This window comes from Populus nigra, chromosome 1, assembly GCF_951802175.1.
Source record: "Populus nigra chromosome 1, ddPopNigr1.1, whole genome shotgun sequence".
Taxonomy (NCBI): domain Eukaryota; kingdom Viridiplantae; phylum Streptophyta; class Magnoliopsida; order Malpighiales; family Salicaceae; genus Populus; species Populus nigra.
The window spans coordinates 34,434,774-34,455,117 of record NC_084852.1 but is presented as its reverse complement, the minus strand read 5'-3'; the positions used below and the strand labels follow the sequence as shown (position 1 = coordinate 34,455,117).

At 33.2% G+C, this 20,344-nt stretch overlaps 1 protein-coding gene and 2 long non-coding RNA genes across 4 annotated transcripts; 1 reads left to right on the top strand and 2 right to left on the bottom strand.

The window, feature by feature from the left end:
* The first annotated feature begins 8,905 nt into the window (after nucleotides 1-8,905).
* On the top strand, nucleotides 8,906-12,538 carry LOC133672043 (D-glycerate 3-kinase, chloroplastic). Of its 2 annotated transcripts, none has more exons than XM_062092603.1 (12): nucleotides 8,906-9,380; nucleotides 9,852-10,335; nucleotides 10,526-10,605; nucleotides 10,698-10,749; nucleotides 10,830-10,871; nucleotides 11,010-11,088; nucleotides 11,164-11,195; nucleotides 11,280-11,348; nucleotides 11,656-11,730; nucleotides 11,839-11,955; nucleotides 12,047-12,097; nucleotides 12,196-12,538. In XM_062092603.1, exons 2-12 carry the CDS (start codon nucleotides 9,925-9,927, stop codon nucleotides 12,337-12,339), a joined length of 1,152 nt encoding a protein of 383 aa, XP_061948587.1. In that variant the 5' UTR covers nucleotides 8,906-9,380; nucleotides 9,852-9,924; the 3' UTR covers nucleotides 12,340-12,538. The 2 variants fall into 2 exon arrangements, with proteins under 2 accessions (XP_061948587.1, XP_061948586.1); XM_062092602.1 differs by having other exon boundaries at nucleotides 8,907-9,380; nucleotides 9,950-10,335.
* Nucleotides 12,539-12,920: 382 nt separating this feature from the next.
* On the bottom strand, nucleotides 12,921-15,179 carry LOC133672069 (uncharacterized). Its single transcript, XR_009834674.1, has 3 exons — nucleotides 14,863-15,179; nucleotides 13,564-14,696; nucleotides 12,921-13,398 (listed from the first exon to the last, which is right to left on the bottom strand). It is a non-coding gene; the product is annotated as an uncharacterized LOC133672069 (long non-coding RNA).
* A 1,323-nt stretch (nucleotides 15,180-16,502) lies between these two features.
* On the bottom strand, nucleotides 16,503-17,147 carry LOC133672080 (uncharacterized). The gene is made up of 2 exons (XR_009834685.1): nucleotides 16,823-17,147; nucleotides 16,503-16,660 (listed from the first exon to the last, which is right to left on the bottom strand). It is a non-coding gene; the product is annotated as an uncharacterized LOC133672080 (long non-coding RNA).
* Nucleotides 17,148-20,344: the final 3,197 nt, after the last annotated feature.

Sequence of the window (20,344 nt, the reverse complement as noted above, 5' to 3'; positions counted from 1 at the left end):
TTCTGTCTTTTCTTCTACCAATCAACTCAATTTCTCTAGCCCGATTTCAACTTCTGCCAAAAAAATAAGAACTCTGTTGTTTGCATGATGAACTCTAGAATGCTGTTACTGATTTTGTTGTTACTGAACTCTCTAGCCCGATTCGTTGTTCGTTGATTCTTTTGATGTTGTTACTGTGTTACCATGATTTGGCAGTGAAAAAACATTGTGTGGAGGTGTCTAAAGATTGTAAGGTTTAGCTTATAATTTGAAAATATATGTAAAGATTATGCTGTTTAATGTTTATGACTGTTTTATGAACAAGATTATGACAGTGTATTATGTGGAATTGGATTGTTAGTTTGTTACAATTGTGTTGAATTACACGTCAAAAAAGGTTGCTAGCTTGTTACAAAGGAAGTTTAATGGATAACAGAGGTTAAGATTGATAGAAAAGAGTCTGAGGCCATCAATCAGCACTCGCGAAAATATATTCTACGTTGTAGCTGTGATCATATAGGTATAGTGTGAGTGTTTGTAACTATATTTGTAGCATTTCAAGCACCTGCTTTGGTTTATGAACAAGCATCCCTAACATTTGCTTTTAAAGTTTGGTGATTATTGATGGTTTGAGCTCTGCATTGCTTGATCTTTCCCTTCATGAGCCGTAAATAACCCTGTGTTCTATTGACAATCTTGCTTTCTGGTTTAGGTACCAGATATAATTGACATATGCATATGTTAGGGATGCTTGACCTTCGCATGATTGCTGAAGGTAGTAAAAACGAGCAAGAAATGTCTGTTTGTGGTGTAGGAAAGGTAGTCCCCCATGTTAGTGAATGCTGAGCCTGCTTCGTCTTTGATTGCATTTGCCATCTCCCTCATATATAGGCAGTCCCCTCTTTTTGTGCTTTGTATTGCTCGGATGATTGAACATCCAATTGTACTGTCGTTTTGATTGAACATCCAATTGTCTTCAAGTATATCGGAGTTGGATTGTATATATTTGCGAATACAGTTAGGCTTCCTTTTAAGTGTGATTCTGCATGAACTTGTTTTCCAGATGCATCATTGATTTAGCTATTTGGAACACCTTAACTTTAAAAGCAAATATTTTTTTTAAAAAGGTTTTTTTTTGGGTTGACCTGGGTCAACCCATCTGACCCGTGACCCGATCACTTGACCGGGTCGATGACCGGGTCGGGTTTCAAAACTATGCATTTGACTGAAAAAAAACAAAGGGAAGATAAAAAATATTTATTATTGAAATGTAAAACCATTAAAATATTATTATTTGAACAAGAGGAAACCAATTACAAATAATTTACATAGATCTTCACTATTCATCAAGCGCCTGGTGTTTTTATACTCAGTCTCTTTAATAAATAACCAAACCCAATTCCCAAGTGTTGTCCTCACTAAGGTTACGTGAGAAATAGAAAAAAAAGGATAAAAAAAATTAAAAGCAAAAGTAAACAAGGGCGTGCCTTTGATTAGAAGGATTAAAGAGCATGGAGCTTAATAGTTTTGGAGCATAGAGGAAAATCAAAGAGAAGAGAGACACAAAGAGCAAAAATAAGGGGCAACTGATTTTGTCTTAAGAAATATTGATTTAGGTTTAAGGTTAGAAAAAAATATCCATACCTGTTTTTTTTTCAAGTATTGATTTGGTTGATTTGGTTTTTTTTCTCATTTTAGTTTTTTCGGTTAATTTTTTAATTTTCTCAATTTAATTAGTATTTCAATTTTTTTGCTCACCCTTATATCCTATAATGATAACAATTTTTTTATACTTAAGAAAATATAACTTTACATGCTTAATTAATATCGGTTTAAAATAATGATAAAAACATAAAGGGAAAATTACATTTGTAATATCATGTTATTTTGTCTAAATTATGATTATTCATTATAGTTTGAAAAATTATATTTTGCATCCTAGTTAATAAAAAAAATTAAATTTAATGAAATGACTAAACTATTCCTCTCAAATCCTCTATAAACAAATCCCTAAAAGTCATCCTTTTTTTTAATATAAGTCACAAGTAAATAACCTTCATTGATTTTACTCAGCAATTAAATATGAAAATAATAATAATAATAATAATAACTTCTAGGTTTCTTTTCCCATAACATTATAGATATCTTTGAACTCAGCATTTGGTTTTCTTTCTTGATCTTTACAACAGAACTCCCCAAATTAATCATCAAGATACGACCAAAACATGCTTAATTGAAGCCCAATTTATTGTAAGAGAAGATGCATACCCTGAGATAAATTGAAAATAATAACATAATAGAAATTATGGTGTAATAAGATGAAATAAGAAAAAGAAAAGAAAAAGGAGTTAGGAAGATAAAAGAAGAAAAGTTTCTAGCAAAAAATGTCTATTTTTCTAGAATAAAAAATGGTCAAGTTTTTTTAATAAATTGATCAAACTATTTTAGCTATTACCCTTTTAAAATTGATGAGGTGCAGTTAAGGGAGAATAAGAGCATTTTCATTTCTGCTTCTTTCCTTTCACCTTAAAGGACTAGAAAGTGTTGGTTAGGAGTGAAAAGAAAGAATTTCAAAAGAGAAAAGCACATTCAAACTAAAAATCAAGGAAGATCAAAGAGAGGGAAGATTTAATTAGAGAGAGAAAGTGAGGAAAGAAATGGAAAAGAAAGAAGTTTGGAAAAATCTTGACAGGTCAACTTTCAAAATACATTTTGCAACCAGGTAAGATGCTTGAAACTCTTTTGTATCAATTCTAACAAGAGTTTAATGATTTTGAGAAAATTAATCAAAATTGAATTAGGGTTTTTGAGATAAAGTTAGGGGAAAGTACATTTCTTAGAAATTAGATTTCTATGATCTTTGTAGGTTGTTGTGAAAGTGAATTCATGTTAAAATAACAAAGAAATTTAGATGGGTAGAGAAGCTCTAGGGATCGGCCATTCAGAGGAAAAAATAGAGGTTTAATGCAATGATGTTATTCTTGTAAGTTTATTATAATTTTGATAGTTGAATGCATGGATAAGGGTTTTGATGAATGATTCTAATTCCATGTGACAAATATGAATTTTTGGTTGAATTAAAAGTGAGTTTTTGGTTTTTCTTGAGATTAAAGCAAGATGAAATGGAATTTATGTTTATTCAATGTAATAAGAACTTTTATGTGAATTAAAGGAGGATATTGTTAAAAGTGAATGAAGAATTAAAAATAAATGTGAATTGTTCTGTAACTAAATTGATTTTTGTTCAACTAATGATTTAGGATATATGAATGATGATTAGAAAGGGACATATACCTTTTTTTTTCAAGAATGATATGATTAACTTTGTAAGAAAGAGTTAGATATTGAATAATTATATGAAAATCAGAATTGTATCAAATAAATTGAAAGAGAAAATAATTTAGTTGTGGACAAGTAACTGAATGGAGTTATAATAGATGCTACGATGAATAAAGAATATTTATGGATACAATAATAATTGATTTAAAAACCTGTCAATGCAAGAGAGATTTTTGGAGTGATTCAGCTAGCTAAAAAGTCACTCATTGTCAGACATCAAGTAAGTACTCCATACCTTGTAGTAATTTTCTTTATAATTTTCCCACAAACTTTACTTATGAATTATAAATCCATGAATATACAAATAGTGATATTGATAGTGTATATGGAAAGAAAGATACGTAAATTGAAAGAATTGATTGGTATTCATCATAGTTTTGAAACCCGGACCGGCCCGGCGGGTTGACTCGGGACCCGGTTGATCCGGGCCTGAGACCGGTCCGGGTCTAAGTAAAAACCCGCCAGGAAGTTGGCCCGGCGAAACCCAGTCGACCCGGCGGGTCGACCCGGAACCCGATCGACCCGGGCAAACCCGACTGAGACCCGGCTAGAATTGAAGCGGCGGTGCTGTTCGTTGCTGTTCTTCATTTACCTTGTAACTCAGCTACAATTCTCTCAACCCTTTATAAGCTGCCATGAATTTCAGAGGTGTAAGTAAGGCCCATCTCCGTCTCTGTTTATTTCTATCTAGTACGATGATGAACTCCAAGTTAAACATGGTATTTTGATGTCTATTGTATTCCTGTACGGCTGTGCCCACATCTAAGCAAATCTTTCTTTTTTTAGTTATGAACTAGTGGCCGTGCAGTGTTTGGATGGCAAGAAAGTGAAGGAAAATGTGATTTGTTTTCGATCTTCTTGCGTGGGAAATGAAGTGAAGAATTGAGTTTTCGAGTGTCGGTGGGGAAGGGAATAGATGAGGATCAAAATAAGAGCGGTTTCTGTGAGATGAGAAACGTCAAGAAATTTCGAGAACTTTGGGGTGCACGTGGAGTGTTTTCATTTGACACGTGGATTATCCAATAGCATCTAGAGTTCTCGGTTATTTTTTCTTTCTTTTTTTCTTGTTTGGCAATTCGATTGTATTTTTTTTAAAAATTAATTATTTTTAGTTTTAAATTAATGTTTTATATATTTTTAGATTATCTTGATTTTAATATTAAAAATAAATTTTAAAAAATAAAAAATATGTTATTTTAATATATTTTTAAATAAAAATTATTTTTAAAAATAAATTTACCATACTTTGAAAATAAACTTTTATGCTGTTTTTATATCTTCAAAATATCTTGAAATTTCTTATTTTTTATTATGGAAAAATTTATGTATAAATTTCCACCTTTTGTTATGAAAAAAAATCAAAAAACTACAAACATAAATCAACATTTCCCATTATTGAAAATAAGAGAACTCTTATCACTCTGCACTGGTGGGAGAGCTTCAGATATTTTAGTCAAGACACCAGGAGTGAGGAGTGAGGAGTTCTATACACTACCTTGAAACCTTCACAGGTTTTTCCCTTCATTCTAATTTTGGAGCTCTTTCTTGCTATGATGCCATCAACGAAAAGCTGAAAAGAAGTGGCCCTTAGAGATATTCTTATCTGTTAAGTTAATTTTTTTTGGGTTGACCCGGGTTGACCCGGGTCAACCCACGTGACCCATGACCCGATCATTAGACCGGGTCAATCACCGAGTCGGATTTCAAAACTATGGTATTCATTAAGGAATACCAGATTATTGGCTACCAAATGGGAATGACAGATTGATTGGTAATTAAGATGGGTTGACTAGATTAAATGATATTCATTAAGGAATACCATAATATTAGCTTTCGAATGAGAATTCCAGATTGATTGGCAACCAAGATGTTGGCTGGATTGATTGATATACGTTAAGTAATACCATATCATTGGTTTTCAAATGTGAATGCTAGATTAATTGACAACTGAGATGAGTATGCTGAAATAATAAATACTTAAAGGAGAGTATCAAAATGTTGACTTCGATATGGAAATGCTAGAATGATTATTTAAGTTATGAATATTACAAGATTTGACCCAAATTAGCATCATGCTATGACTGCAGAATTAGAAGCTTTGCAACACAATAACACCTGGAGTTTGGTTCCATTGCCTACTGGTCACAAACTAATCAGTTTCAAATGGGTTTATAAAATCAAACACAAGTCTAATGAAACCATTGAACTCTATAAGTCTCGACTTGTTGCTAAAGGCTACATTCAAGTTGAGAGTATTGATTATCAGGAGATTTTCTTCCCTACCGCCAAACTCACAACACTACGTTGTCTTCTTGTTGTTGCTTGTCATTGGTTCATCCACCAATTAGATGTCCATAATGCTTTTCTCCATAACGCTTTACATGAGGTGGTGTACATGGAACCTCCTCTTGGTATTCGCTGACAGGGAGAAAATATTATGTGTCGGTTTAAAAGTCACTCTATGGCCTCAAACAAGTTTTTAGAAACTAGTTTTCCACCTTCTCATATACCATTCAACAGGCCGGCTACCAATTATTCTTTTTTTACCAAGGCTCAAGACATTTTATATACTGTAGTTCTGATCTATGTTGACGACATATTTCTCACAAGAAATAATCTTCAAGAAATGGAATGTCTCAAAAAGTTCCTTCTCAATCGCTTCCGCATCAAAGATCTCAGAGATTTGAAATACTTTCTAGGCATCGAATTCTCTTGTTCCAAGAAAGGTATCTTCATGCCTCAAAGAAAGTATGTACTTGATGTTTTACAAGATTTAAGACTTCTAGCTGTACATCCATACAAGTTCCTAATGGAACAGAATTTGAAACTCACTCCTATAGATGGAAAATTATTGGATGATCTATCTAAATACATGAGACTAGGTGGTTGGTCGATTGATCTACCTTATTGTCATAAGGCCTGATATAGTGTATCCTGTTCGAATGTTAAGTTAATTCATGCATCAGCCATGCAAATCTCATTGGGATGACGCCATACGGGTCTTAAATACATCAAAGAGACTCCAGGTCAGGGTTTGCTATTTTCTGCCACCAACAATCTTACATTAAAGGCTTTTTGTGATTCAGATTGAGGAGGTTGTCGTGCAACAAGGAGATCGGTTACAGGATATTGTGTTTTTCTTAAAAATTTACTCATCTCATGGAAATCCAAGAAACAAGCCAATGTTTCAAGATCATTAACATAAGCTGAATATTGAGCCATGGCAACACATGTTTAGAGCTGACTTGGTTACTCTTTATACTATAGGATTTAAAAATTCCACAGACAGCTCTTGCACCATTATTCTATGATAATAAAGCAGCTTTACATATTGTAGTTAATTCTGTTTTTTATGACCGTACAAAATAGATTGAAATTAATTGTAATATAGTTTGAGAAAAACTACAAGTTAAAATGATTAGTCCTTTATATATACTTACACGCTTTCAATTGGCAGATATTTTTATGAAGGCACTGGGGAAGGATCAGTTTGTGACATTGCGCAGCAACAAGTTGGAACTTCATGATATTCACTCTTCCAACTTGAAGAGAAGTATTAAGAAATATCTTCGTAAATATTAGTAATATTTTTACTTGCCCAAAATTAGCAGAGTTATATCCCGCTAATTTTGGATCATGGCTTCTGGATAGAAAATTATGTTTGTATATATACTGTACTGTTTGACCTGTGAAATAACAAACCATTCAGCCATTGTTTTTTAAGAAGGCGGTGCTGGAACGAAAAAAAAAAAATCTTCTCTCCCAGAACTTTTCAGCAGCTGTGCACTCCTCCTCAACACCACCACCAGCCTCTCCCCAGCACCACCGTGACCTCCTTAACCACTCCAGCAGCTTCAAACGTGAGCAGAGTCTTCATTCCAGCAAGCAGCATCTCCTTGCACTGGCACCAGCCATGACAGCTCCTCCTTCCAGCGGTGTTACCTTCTCTGCACCTCTAGTGGAATCACGCCATTAATAAGCGGATAATTAGTTTCAGTCCAGCAGAGGTTCCCATTGCCAGCAGAGGGTCAGTTTCAATCCAACCCCATGCAGTGTCCAGTAACTCTTCATCTCCACAGCACTGACTCTCCTCCTCTAGCTCGCTGTCGTGATCTCCTCTCTTCTGCACCAGCGTTGTGGACGAGAATTCCATCAACAAAGTCTTCAGCAGTTGCACCGTGACCTATGATCCATCCATGGGCATTAGGATCTACTCTAACCAAGAATATTGTCAAACCCGCTGACCTTTTTTGTTGTTAAAGCTTTGGAGGCAAAAGGTTTAATTTCTTTTAGTTTCGTATGCAGGTTTTCTTGACATGAAAAGGGTTTTAAAAATAACTCTTTCTTTTTTGTGCCTTGATTAAACTAGTATCCTAAAAGGGCACAGAAATGTTTGTTTCCAAAGGATATGGAGGATCTTAGTTTTTGTTTGCAGAATCACTCATTTTGATCTATTGTGGCCAAACTCATGCTTAATTTTTGTTTAGGTTCAGCTTTAAAAGATTTTGGGTCGTTTTCTTTTCCTGGATCAAGGCTTTTTGTTTGTTTAAAAAGAGATGGCCATACGTTTTTCTTTGGAAGAGGCTGGGCTGAGCCCTTTTATTGCCTAAGGCTGTGTTTGGTTCAATGAAAATTTACAAGGAAGAAAAATGCTTTTTTTTTTAATTATTATTATTTTTAGGACATGTTTGACAAACATGTCTTATTAATTTTCCAGTAATGTTTATTTTTTTTTGTGTTTTTTCACATAAACCCCAAATGATTTTTAAAAATTCTAAAAAAATTCAGAAATCATTTTAAAATTATTTATGAGTCCCTCGCATATTTCTCAACCGTTTTATTTAATATTTGGATGTAAATTTATATTGTAAAATATAGGCTCGATATTAAATATACATGTTTGTCTTCAAAATTTCAGAAAATTACAAAAAAATCAAAACAATTCCTTAGTTAAAAAACACATTTATTTTTATTTATGTGCATATAACTATATTCTAAAAAAACATTTCATGCATATTTTATAAAAAAATAAAAAATTAAATTTTCATCATACTTTGAAAAATATAAAAAATCAATCAATGAGTATCATAATTAATTTATGATTATTTATAAGGATTTGATCAACATTTCAAAAACACCACAAAAACTAATTTGTTTAATTAGTATATGGGGTATGAATTTTACAATGTAATGCATATTCCCATTACAAAATAAAATGAATTAACAAAATAAAATGTTAGGAATTAGTTATAGACTTTAATATTTGAGGGTATAAAATTACACTGTAAAGCATATCTATACAAAGTAAAAATAAATAAATATTAAAATTTAAACTTTAAAATAATTAGATTTTAACACAAGATAGAAAACTCTTTACTAAAAGACTTTTCTTGAACATTAAATAAAATAATGAATAGAAATTAAATTTAAAAAATAAAATCAAGCCAAATTTTTTTTATGTTAAACTAATTTTTTATCTAAATTTTTATAAATTATTAAATTTCTTTTAGTGAACATAATATTATATAATAATTTTAAAATTTATCTCAATACATTTTTTTTTTAAAAAAACTAACATTGATGAGAAGGAAAACCCGAGCACTGAACACCGTGAACGCCATGACAACACATACAGGATTAGTTCCGAGCACTAAACACCGTGCACACCATGACAAAACTTACAGGATTAGAAATAAATGATAAAATAAAGGATGCATGGGTTTTGTAACGGTGCTCCTAAAAATTAAAAGATTGACTACGTTATCTGAGCCGCAGCTTTTTAGAGAGAGAGAATGGCGGTTTTCAATATTTTATCAACTTCCGCCGGCGCCGGCGCTACCTTCTCATTTCTTTCCTCCTCTTCTTCTTTTTTAATTCTAATAATTATTTTAACAATTATTGTTATTGTTGTTATTATTATTATTCTAATAATTATTACAGTAATAAAAAATTCCCAACCCCTCGTGTTTATCACTTCTCTCTTGTCTCTTCTCAAACCAAATCAAAATCATCTTCAAAGAGAGAGCTCTCTGAAATGGATACCCATTTCTTCTCCAAGTCAGGTTAATTTCCCACCTTCCATTCCTTTTCTTTTTTGCACTTAATACTTTAAATACCGTTTTATTATGATAATGGGCTTCTGTTTTTTATTTTTTATTTTAGTTTTTATTAAAGCTTAGAAACTGAAGAAGATTTGTCATTAGTTTTTTTATTTTATTAAATTAAAGATGATTCCCAGTTTAAAATTTTAGGAGAGGAAGTCATTGATGTCGAAAGAAGTGATTGTTTACCTCAATATTTGCGGAAATTTACAATATCTAATCCAATCTAGTTTGCATGTTACAAGGTTAAGGTTTCTATATACATAGTGTCACTCCCTTTTCTGTCTTCTGTCTCTTTAAAACTTGCAAGGATTTCATTTCCATGTAGCATTCTCACAAGGAAAAAAAGAGAAAGGAAATGCAACATGAATTCTTTGCATGTCGTGTGTGATGCTGTTGGCTTACTAACTGTCTACGCATTTGAATGGTCAGATTGTAGAGCTGTTTGGACAGATGGGGTTTCTTTCTTGGTTGACGTTTTGCATGAAGAATATCATAAAATGCGATGATCTTTCTAATGCTGTGTGCAGGCAGTGGATATTCCTGGATTCAAGGCAGTTCCGTGCATCAGAACTCAACTTCCAGCAATAAAAGGATGCAGGGTCCATTGTGTTCGGTGTTTCCCTCAACACCTGCACAAGTCTCTTCTGTGGAGGACCTTTACGAATTTATTTGCTCGGGTCCTCTTATAAGCAAGTTGGGTTTGACCTCAGAAAGGATTGCTGACTCCATCGACAAGTGGTTATCACATGGCTCGCGCTTGTGCCGATTGTTTCAGCTTAATGAATTGTACCTTACTGCTCCTCAGAAAGCAAGGTTTTATCACTATTATATACCGGTCTTTGTATGGTGTGAAGATAAGATTTCCAAGCACGTGTCCCAGTTCAAAGACTCGGAACATATACCTCCTTTAGTGGTACGCATGTAATTTCCTTGTAACTGTTTTCAATTCTGATGCAAGTGCCTACACTAGCTCTCATTCCGTTAGCATATTTCAGAAAGAAATGCCGCAGGGTATTTATTAAGCCATGCAGTCATGCTGCAAAGAATGCTAGTTGCTATGCAGTTCTTTTCATCTCATGATGCTGACATCTGGTTTGGTGTAGATTGGTTTTAGTGCTCCACAAGGTTGTGGAAAGACCACACTTGTCTTTGCTCTTAGTTATCTCTTCCAGACAACTGGCAGGTACATGCTATCATACAAGTATGTGTAATAGCTGTAAATTATTTCTCAATTGTCAGTTAGTTCTTAATAAAGTTGTCGCCTTCCCCTATCAGGAAGTCCGCAACATTATCCATAGATGATTTTTATTTAACGGCAGAGGGTCAGGTAAATTTTAGGGACTTCCTTGCATTTGCTTGCTTTATCTTCATGTTTTAGTTGCTGACGCAAATTTTCATGAATTCCAGGCCAATCTAAGAGAAGCCAATCCAGGAAATGCGCTTCTAGAGGTAGCAATCAACATGTTTTATAAAAAATTGTCAAATAAAAGAAGTTAATGAGATGTTTTTAATCATCAGAAAACCAAACAATTTGGTTTCTGTCTTGTTTTATCTTTTCTTTTCTTTTCTTATTTTGATTATTTCCAGTTTCGAGGAAATGCTGGGAGTCATGATCTTCCATTCTCAATTGAAACGCTGTCTGCTTTAAGCAAACTGAAGAAAGCAGGTAAGAGTTTGCTTCAGTTATCTTCTTTGCACTTTGCTATCTTATTTTGATTTGGTACCCATATCAAGTGTTCAGGTATGAACATGAAGCTGCCTCGATATGATAAAGTAAGTTTACTGTAGTGTTAGTTTTGCTCTGTTCTCGATTAATTGAGCCTAGAGTTGTTAATGATAGGTTGTTCTTCTTTGTAGTCTGCATACAGTGGAAGAGGTGACAGAGCTGATCCTTCAACATGGCCAGAGGTTGAAGAACCATTAACAGTAAGAAAATCTTGAATTTATAGCTGGCAAAATAGGTGCTTGTGAGTTGGCATGAATTTTCACTGGCTCAAAAAAGAAAACATAGAGCATACAGCACCCTGACTATGTCAAATTGGTTGTTAATATATTCATCATTAAAATAGCTTTGAATCCAAGTTAACAACAGCAGTTGGGTTTAGAAGTAAGATTGCATTTTGGTGTGGTGGTGGGACAGAGCCCAAAGTGGTTAGTTCGTTATTTATTTCTATTTTGAAGACGGGAAATCTGTAAATGATCCTTTTCTCACGTGCTTTGGATAATTCTGTAGGTGGTTCTATTTGAAGGTTGGATGCTTGGTTTTAAACCACTTCCAGTGGAAGTCGTCCAAGCAGTTGATCCTCAGGTTAATTTTATTTACAAGTGCCTCAGGATACTCTTTATACAGGTCATTTTCTTCTTATGGTATTTGACCATTAATTGTAGCTTAAGCTTATATTTTTTTTTGAGACAGCTAGAGATCGTAAATAAGAATCTTGAAGCTTATTATGATGCATGGGACAAGTTCGTTAAGGCATGGGTAGTCATCAAGATTCAGGACCCTAGTTGTGTCTACCAATGGCGTTTGCAGGTTGCTTGTTAAATCTAACATGATTTCACGCTGCCATCAAAGAACTCATCTCATAAGCTGCATCTTTGACCAATGTCATGGGGTTTTGCAGGCAGAGATTGCCATGAGGGAGGCAGGCAACCCTGGGATGACTGATGAAGAGGTATGCCTTCATTTCCATTAACATAATAAACTATTTTGACAGATTTTAAAGTGAAGTCCGTGTTCTATGCTGAAGCTTTTTATGGTGTTCATGTGCAGGTCAAAGATTTCGTTTCTCGTTACCTGCCAGCATACAAGGCTTACCTTCCCACCCTTTATGCTGAAGGACCCAGGGGTTCACATCCAGAGAATCTCCTCCTCATCGAAATTGATGAAGGAAGAAATCCTATCCTAGGTAATTAGATGACTATTTCAGAGCGAAGATTGATCTGAAGGGCCAATTTTGATTTCTTCAAGTGGTGTCATGCAATTTTTTGCATGGGCGTCGGTTTTTGTCTGTATCATTAAGGGGAACATTCATATGTAAATGCATAAATGTAATCTAATTGTACAATGTAACATAACATGGTTGCTCAAATGAATGGAAAATCTTGTTAAGCCTCGTGTTATTGTCTGGACTTGAGATCATGTTGTCTATGGAATTGGCAGAATATGCCACGGATGGCACGCAGTTCCCACCAAGAATTCCTACTTTGCTCAAGGCAGCAAGAAATCACTTTTTTTCCCATGAATTTGCCTAGTCATCAAGCTTCTGGTAGGTCTACAAATGAAGCTTTTCCGTCTTCACCAAGTGCAATGGGTAAAACGTGAACAGTCGTTGTAACATCTTTATTTCTCCTGGTGAAAACATTCATCTGTATGGAACAAGTGGTAATCTCACTTCAAACAAACAATTGGCAGGTTGGCACTGCTCCTCACAATTTCAAGAGGTAGATTTTCTTTTGGAACAATTTTGGCCACCGTTTCCTGCTCTGTTTTACGAATTATAAGAAAAAACTCCGCAGTTTATCCCCGAAAACACATACTACAATCAACGAACAGACCTAACTGGTGATCGAACACATCTCACATGGATCACGAAGCTAATGTTTCAAAGAACTAACATGAAAAAGAACCAACTTTTTACATGCTGATGAGACTCACACAATTGGAAAATTACGGAACATGGAAAATATATGGAATTACATTCATCTTCACACTACTTCCATTTCCTGGACTAGTGATCTAAGCACAGCAGCAACCCTGCACACAGCACTCACAAGTTTCACGGCAGCAACATAGAGCGAACAAGCTGATGAGACTTCACACAATTGGAAAATTACGGAACATGGAAAATATTGAATTACTTTCATCTTCATACTACTTCCATTTCTTGGACTGGTGATCTAAGCACAGCAGCAACACTTCATACAGCATTCACAAGTTTCACTGCAGCAACAGCAGCAACATAGAGCGAAGAAGCTGTATCACAAGCACAACAGCATCATCATCATCAAAATCCATGAATAAGTAAACATATACTGACAAAAAAACCAATCAAACAGTACACTGGATATGAACCAGTCAAGAGAACAAAAGAAAATAAAAGGTGCTAGAAAGAAAACAAAAGAAGATGGATATACTGACAAGGCATAGAGGCAGCCTTTGTCCTCATGGCGTCTCTTAACGTGATCATAGTATGACATCTCTTGCTGTGACGGTGCATCCATTTCTGCAGTGCTGATCTCTTATGTGCTGAGGATTGGATGAAGAAGAACACACAATTCTGCGAATTTGGAAGGGACTCCAAAATACATATAGGCAGTAACATAGAGGGTCTGAGACTTGCCTATCCACCTTATTATGGTAGTTGTTGGAGAGTAGCTAGGACGGGCCCTCTTCAATATTTTTCTAATAATAATCTAAAAAAAATCCTGCTATATCTGAGAAATGAAGTCCATCTTCTTAGAGCCTTCTTCCACACGACAATGTTTAATGTTCTAGCCCGCAGGCAGTTATATGTCAACGTTAATATGTCAACGTTAATATGCCAACGCTTGTCAGGCACTGATTAATTCCCCGACTTTTTAATGTTGAGCATCACTTTAGAATACCAATTAACGGATAACAAATTAGCATTTAGGGAGGGAAAAATGTTTTCCAATTTATTATTAAAAGAAAAAAGAAGCTTATACTATACCTGCTTGATAGATTAGTGGCTAATCAAGGCATTTCAAAGTTAGATTTTGCAGAGGAGGATCAGCATGAGAAAGATAAGATTTGCTAGAATGAGAATGAGCTTCCAACTCGTTTGGTGAAGAAGCTCCACTTGCTCTCCATTTCACATGAATTGAAGGGAGGTTCTTCATTCATTCTTGCCCTTTTTGCTTAACAAGTAACTAAAATGGCAAATTATAGTAGTAGTTATTATAACAAAAGCTAAAGCTCTTTTTTTTTTTCCAGTCCTTCACATTTTATTTTTTAATTGCAGTTTTTTTTATCTAATTTGATAATTAATTTGTTTAAGAATGAACAAAATTCAAAACAAGGAGATCAAAATGTAAAAAAAAAAAAAAACCCATGGCCAATCTAAAATTCAGGGGAAAAGTTCATACTACTTCCATTTCTTGGACTAGTGATCTAAGCACAGCAGCGACACTGCACACAGCTGCACACAGCACTCACAAGTTCCACTGAGGCAACGGAGCTCACAAGTTTCACTGCGGCGACAGCACTCACAAGTTTCACTGCAGCAACAGCAGCAACATAGAGCGAAGAAGCTGTATCACAAGCACAACAGCATCGTCATCATCAAAATCCATGAATAAGTAAAGATATACTGACAAAAAAACCAATCAAACAGTACACTGGATATGAACCAGTCAAGAGAACAAAAGAAAAAAAAAAGGTGATAGAAAGAAAACAAAAGAAGATGGATATACTGACAAGGCATAGAGGCAGCCTTTGTCCTCGTGGCGTCTCTTAACGTGATCATAGGATGACATCTCTTGCTGTGACGGTGCATCCATTTCTGCAGTGCTGATCTCTTATGTGCTGAGGATTGGATGAAGAAGAACACACAATTCTGCGAATTTGGAAGGGACTCCAAAATACATATAGGCAGTAATTAACATAGAGGGTCTGAGACTTGCCTATCCACCTTATTATGGTAGTTGGTGGAGAGTAGCTAGGACGGGCCCTCTTCAATATTTTTCTAATAATAATCTCAAAAAAATCCTGCTATATCGGAGAAATGAAGTCCCTTTTAAAAATTAAATTATAGAAAAGTAAATTATTTTTTTGATATTTGACAGTGTAATGAGAAATAAATTGGAAAATACTTTCTAGTATTTGGTTATGTCATGAAAAATGAGTTAGAAAATAACTTATTAATGTTTTATTTTTCTCAAGTTTATTAAAATAATGAGGAACAAATCTTACAAATTAAAAAGTTGAATGAGAATGAAATTGAAAAAATAATAATTTCATAAATTATCTCAAATAAAATAAATAATAATCGAAATAATAGAGATCAAATTTTAAAAAAATGAAAGATGAAGAAATTAAAATAATAATAATTAACATTTCATAAATTATTTTAAATAAAATAAGTAACAATCAAAAGAATGAGGGCCAAATTTGATATATAAAAAATTTCAATAAAAAAATGATAAGGAAAAAGTAAATAACAATTATAAAAATAAGGACCAAATTTAATATAAAAATTAAATTTTAAAAAATAAATATTCAAAAATAAATATTCAAAACAATATATATATATATATCAATCAAAAGTTTGAGGATCTAAATTTGTCACAACTTCTAGAAAGTATTTTCCGCCCAAATTTTTTAGGAAAACACTTTCATGGAAACCAAACTAAATTTTTTTTTGACTGAAAAATATTTTTCATTAATCAATTTTTTTAATAGCAAACAAACACAGAAAAATTTAAAAAATAATTTCTTCAAAAAGCCTTAAGCCTTCTTCCACGTGATAATGTTTAATGTTCTAGCCCGCAGGCAGTTATATGTCAACGTTAATATGCCAACGCTTGTCAGGCACTGATTAATTCCCCGACTTTTTAATGTTGAGCATCACTTTAGAATACCAATTAACGGATAACAAATTAGCATTAGAGAGGGAAAAATGTTTTCCAATTTATTATTAAAAAAGAGAGAGCTTATACAATGCCTGCTTGATAGATTAGTGGCTGATCAAGGCATTTCAAAGTTAAATTTTGCAGAGGAGGATCAACATGAGAGAGAAAAGATATTCTAGAATGAGAATGAGCTTCCAACTCCTTTGGTGAAGAAGCTCCACTTGCTCTCCATTTCACATGAATTGAAGGGAGGTTCTTCATTCATTCTTGCCCTTTTTGCTTAACAAGTAATTAAAATGGCAAATTATAGTAATAGTTATTATAACAAAAGCTAAAGCTTTTTTTTTTCCAGTCCTTGACATTTTATTTTTTAATTGCAGTTTTTTATATCTAATTTGATAATTAATTTGTTTAAGAATGAACAAAATTCAAAACAAGGAGATCGAAATGTAAAAAAAAAAAAAAAAAACCACGGCCAATCTAAAATTCAGGGGAAAAGTTCATACTACTTCCATTCCTTGGACTAATGATCTAAGCACAGCAGCGACACTGCACACAGATGCACACAGTACTCAAAAGTTTTACTGAAAGTTTCACCGTCACAAGTTTCACTGCAGCAACAGCAGCAACATAGAGCGAAGAAGCTGTATCACAAGCACAACAGCATCATCATCAAAATCCATGAATAAGTAAAGATATACTGACAAAAAAACCAATCAAACAGTACACTGGATACGAACCAGTCAAGAGAACAAAAGAAAAAAAAAGGTGCTAGAAAGAAAACGAAAGAAGATGGATAGACTGACAAGGCATAGAGGCAGCCTTTGTCCTCGTGGCGTCTCTTAACGTGATCATAGTATGACATCTCTTGCTGTGATGGTGCATCCATTTCTGCAGTGCCGATCTCTTATGTGCTGATGATTGGATGAAGAAGAACACACAATTCTGCGAATTTGGAAGGGACTGCGAATTTGGACGGCCCCTCTTCAATATTTTTCTAATAATAATCTCAAAAAAATCCAGCTATATTAGTCAATCTTCTTAGAAGAGCCGTCTTCCACATGATAATGTTTAATGTTCTATCCCGCGGGGTCAATGTTGATATGCCAATGGTTGTGAGGCACTGATTAATTCCCCCTCAATCTGAGAAACTTTTTTTTTTCTGTCCTTGACTTTTTGTTTTTTATTTTTTAATTGAAGTTTTTTATATCTAATTTGATAATTAATTTGTTTAAGAATGAACAAAATTCAAAACAAGGAGATCAAAATGTTACAAAAAAAAAATCATGGACAATCTAAAATTAAAGGGAAAAGTTATTCTTCCCTCTCATACTTTTCTTTTTCTTCCTCCAGAGTCCCTCTATTTTCTAAAATTCCAACTTTGGTTTGAAAGTTCATTTTCTTAATATTTTAGTTCTTGAATTAGAGAGAAGAGTGAGAAAGTCGTTTGAAAAAGGCTACGAGAGAGAAAGTCATTAGTTTTTGCAATTTTCAGTAATGAAACTTGTCGTTCTTAGTGTCAATATGTTCTATTCGACTAGGAGAATTCGATGGTGGTGATTTTTTTTCTATAAACATGCTTGGAAAAGGAGATCGAGTTCTGTTTTGATTTTTTTTAATTAATTGATTTTTGTTTTTGGTGTTTATTACATGTTTTTGGGTAAAAATAGGTTAAAAAATGAATTTTCAACCCAAATCCCCCCACCAAAGTAGTGGCCAGATTTTGGGCTGGATAGTAGTAGTAGGCGATGCGTCAATTATTTCTTCTTTTTCTTTTTCTTTTTCATGTTTTGAAAAATAAAAAAGCAAATGACACTTAAAAGAGAACAATAAAATATTGTCCATGACTGCAAGCCTGCCCTAGGCTCATGTGCCTAGGATTCTTTGAGGATTAGGCATGCATGTCTGTTTTTTTTTTCAAATTCTATTATTTAATATTTGGTTTATTTTCTATAAACATGCTTGAAAAAGTAAATTGAATTTTTTAAATTTATTAATTTTCATTTTTTTGAATTGATTGATTTTTATTTTCGAGTGATTTTGAGTTTTTTTAAAGTTGATAGGTGGTTTCTGAAGGTTTTTATGGTATTTAATTAGGTGTTTTTAGATAAAAATAGATTGAAAAAAAAAATTTCAACCCAAAAAACCTCACCCCTCAATTCTTCAACCTCCATAATGGTGACCAAATTCTTGGTTGGGTAGTAGTAGGCAATACGCCAGTTTTTTTTAAAAAAATAAAATTAAAAGTGAATAACATGTCATCCATCCTTTAAAAAAAACACTAAATACTTTCAAGGATTCTATGCCTGCCCCAGGACCATGTGCCTGAGATTTCTTAAGGTCTAGGCGTGCTCGCCTAATCTATTTTTTTTAAAAATTTTATTTTTTAATATTGGTTTTTTTTTTGAATTTTTGTTTTTATGAGATAATTTGATCTTGTAACTTAAATCATAAATTTAAAAAATTAGTGTAATTTAACTTTGATTTATTTTAGGTTTTTTTTAAAAAAAATTAAATTAATTCTTTGATATTAAACTGTTAAACCTTTAATTTCATGATTTTTTCAGGTTTTTTTCTTATTAGATTATGCTCATAGCTAAAAAACCCAAACCTAAGCAGACGCGTGCACGATTGCCTTTCTCTAAAAATCCTTTCTAAACAACATGATAATGAAACGAGGGTGATCACTGACCAGGCATTTTCCAAGTGTATGGTGTGAAACTATGCTTTGTTTGTAGTCTTGTAGAGCTTAACCTACGAAGCTGCATTCATTCATTTCGTGGTTACCAGTAGTAGATGAATCCAAAGATTACTCCAATTTAAAGTCCTTTTGGATTTCGATAGTGATATCACATATCTTAGGGAGCAGGAAAAGACGCTTTGTATGCTTGTAATCTTCCAATTCTGTCTTTGAGTTGACCTCGAGACAAAGCCGCGTACTCTATTTATTCTTTAATATTTAATTATTTTTAAATCATTTTTTATTATAAAATTAAATAAAAAATATTAGTGATCATTGGGGTTCATAACTCATATTATATATTTGATGAGTTAACTCAAGTTCAAGTTGATACAAGTAAATCTAATATTAAGTTCTCTCGATAACATGGTAAATCTAATATTAAGTTCTCTCGATATTAATATTAGATTAATATGACAACTTATATATCTTAAGTTTGGTCGATTGCATTCAAGAATTCTCAAATGTGGATCAATTGTTTCAATCGAAAATAATTTTTTTTTTGAATGATCAATTAATAGCTAACATGAAACGGAAAAAGAAAGGGTAGTTTTTCAATAGAATTCACATGTATAGAATGTCATATTAAATAAAAGGTAGTTTTAGTCTTTTAAATTAGACTACTTTAGTTTAAGCATTATGTCTCGTGAGTTGGACAAAAAATTTCTTGAACATAAAAAAAAAAAAAACATATCTAAGTTGCGGGGAGTTATTTGATATTATTATTAAATCTAGTTTAACAAATCAAACTTTAAAACTCCTAACTCAAGTTCTTGCCAAGTCCGGGTTTCTAGAAATATTTTTTTTAATATTGAGACGATAATGTATTGGATCAATTCTAGCTAACCTGAGTTAATTCACCAAACTTGTGTCCTGAGTTATGGATTCCAATAGGTTCACTAAAAGTTTTTATTTTAATTTTATGATAAAAGATAAAGACAATAACACCAATATTAAATGATATAATTGAAAAAAAAAATCCATTAAAAACTCAATTTTGAAGGTTTAAAAAAAGTCAGATCAGTGCACATGCTTGAGTGGCCCAGCGTATCAAGGTCTTAAAAAAAGTCAAGCACGTGAGCTTAGGTTAAGCAACTTGAATGGCTGAAAAAAAATGATATTTTGTTTTTTTTTTAAATTGAAGTTGACATTTGTTTTTTAAAAATATTTTGACGCTAACATATTAAATCGATTTCGGTTAGTGTGTGTGTGTGTTTGTTTTGAGGGGGGTAATTGAAGTGCATGCCTGATCTAGACCCACACAACCGAGGAATTTTTAAGGCTAGGCCACTTAGGTTTGCATGCATGGCCAAATTGTCGCCTCATTAATTTTTTAAAAATAAAGAAACATGTGATACATTGGCAAAAACTACTAGTTCCTTGCTATGTTCAAACTCAGAATTCAACCACTACTGTGATGGTTAAAAACTTATGAGGTAGAGTTCTTTGAGTTGAAAATTTATTTTCACTCAAAAACACCTAATAAAAACCATAAATTTTTCTACACCACCTACTAACCTCCAAATACCTCAAAATAATCCAAAAAAACCAAAATCATTCAAACCCAAAAAATCAGACAAAACTCATG

Coding starts and splice junctions, on each gene's coding strand:
- LOC133672043 (XM_062092602.1), top strand. CDS start 9,353: ATGGATACCCATTTCTTCTCCAAGTCAG. Junction 10,750..10,829: donor ATTTAACGGCAGAGGGTCAG/GTAAATTTTAGG, acceptor CATGAATTCCAG/GCCAATCTAAGAGAAGCCAA. Junction 11,349..11,655: donor AGGTTGAAGAACCATTAACA/GTAAGAAAATCT, acceptor ATAATTCTGTAG/GTGGTTCTATTTGAAGGTTG.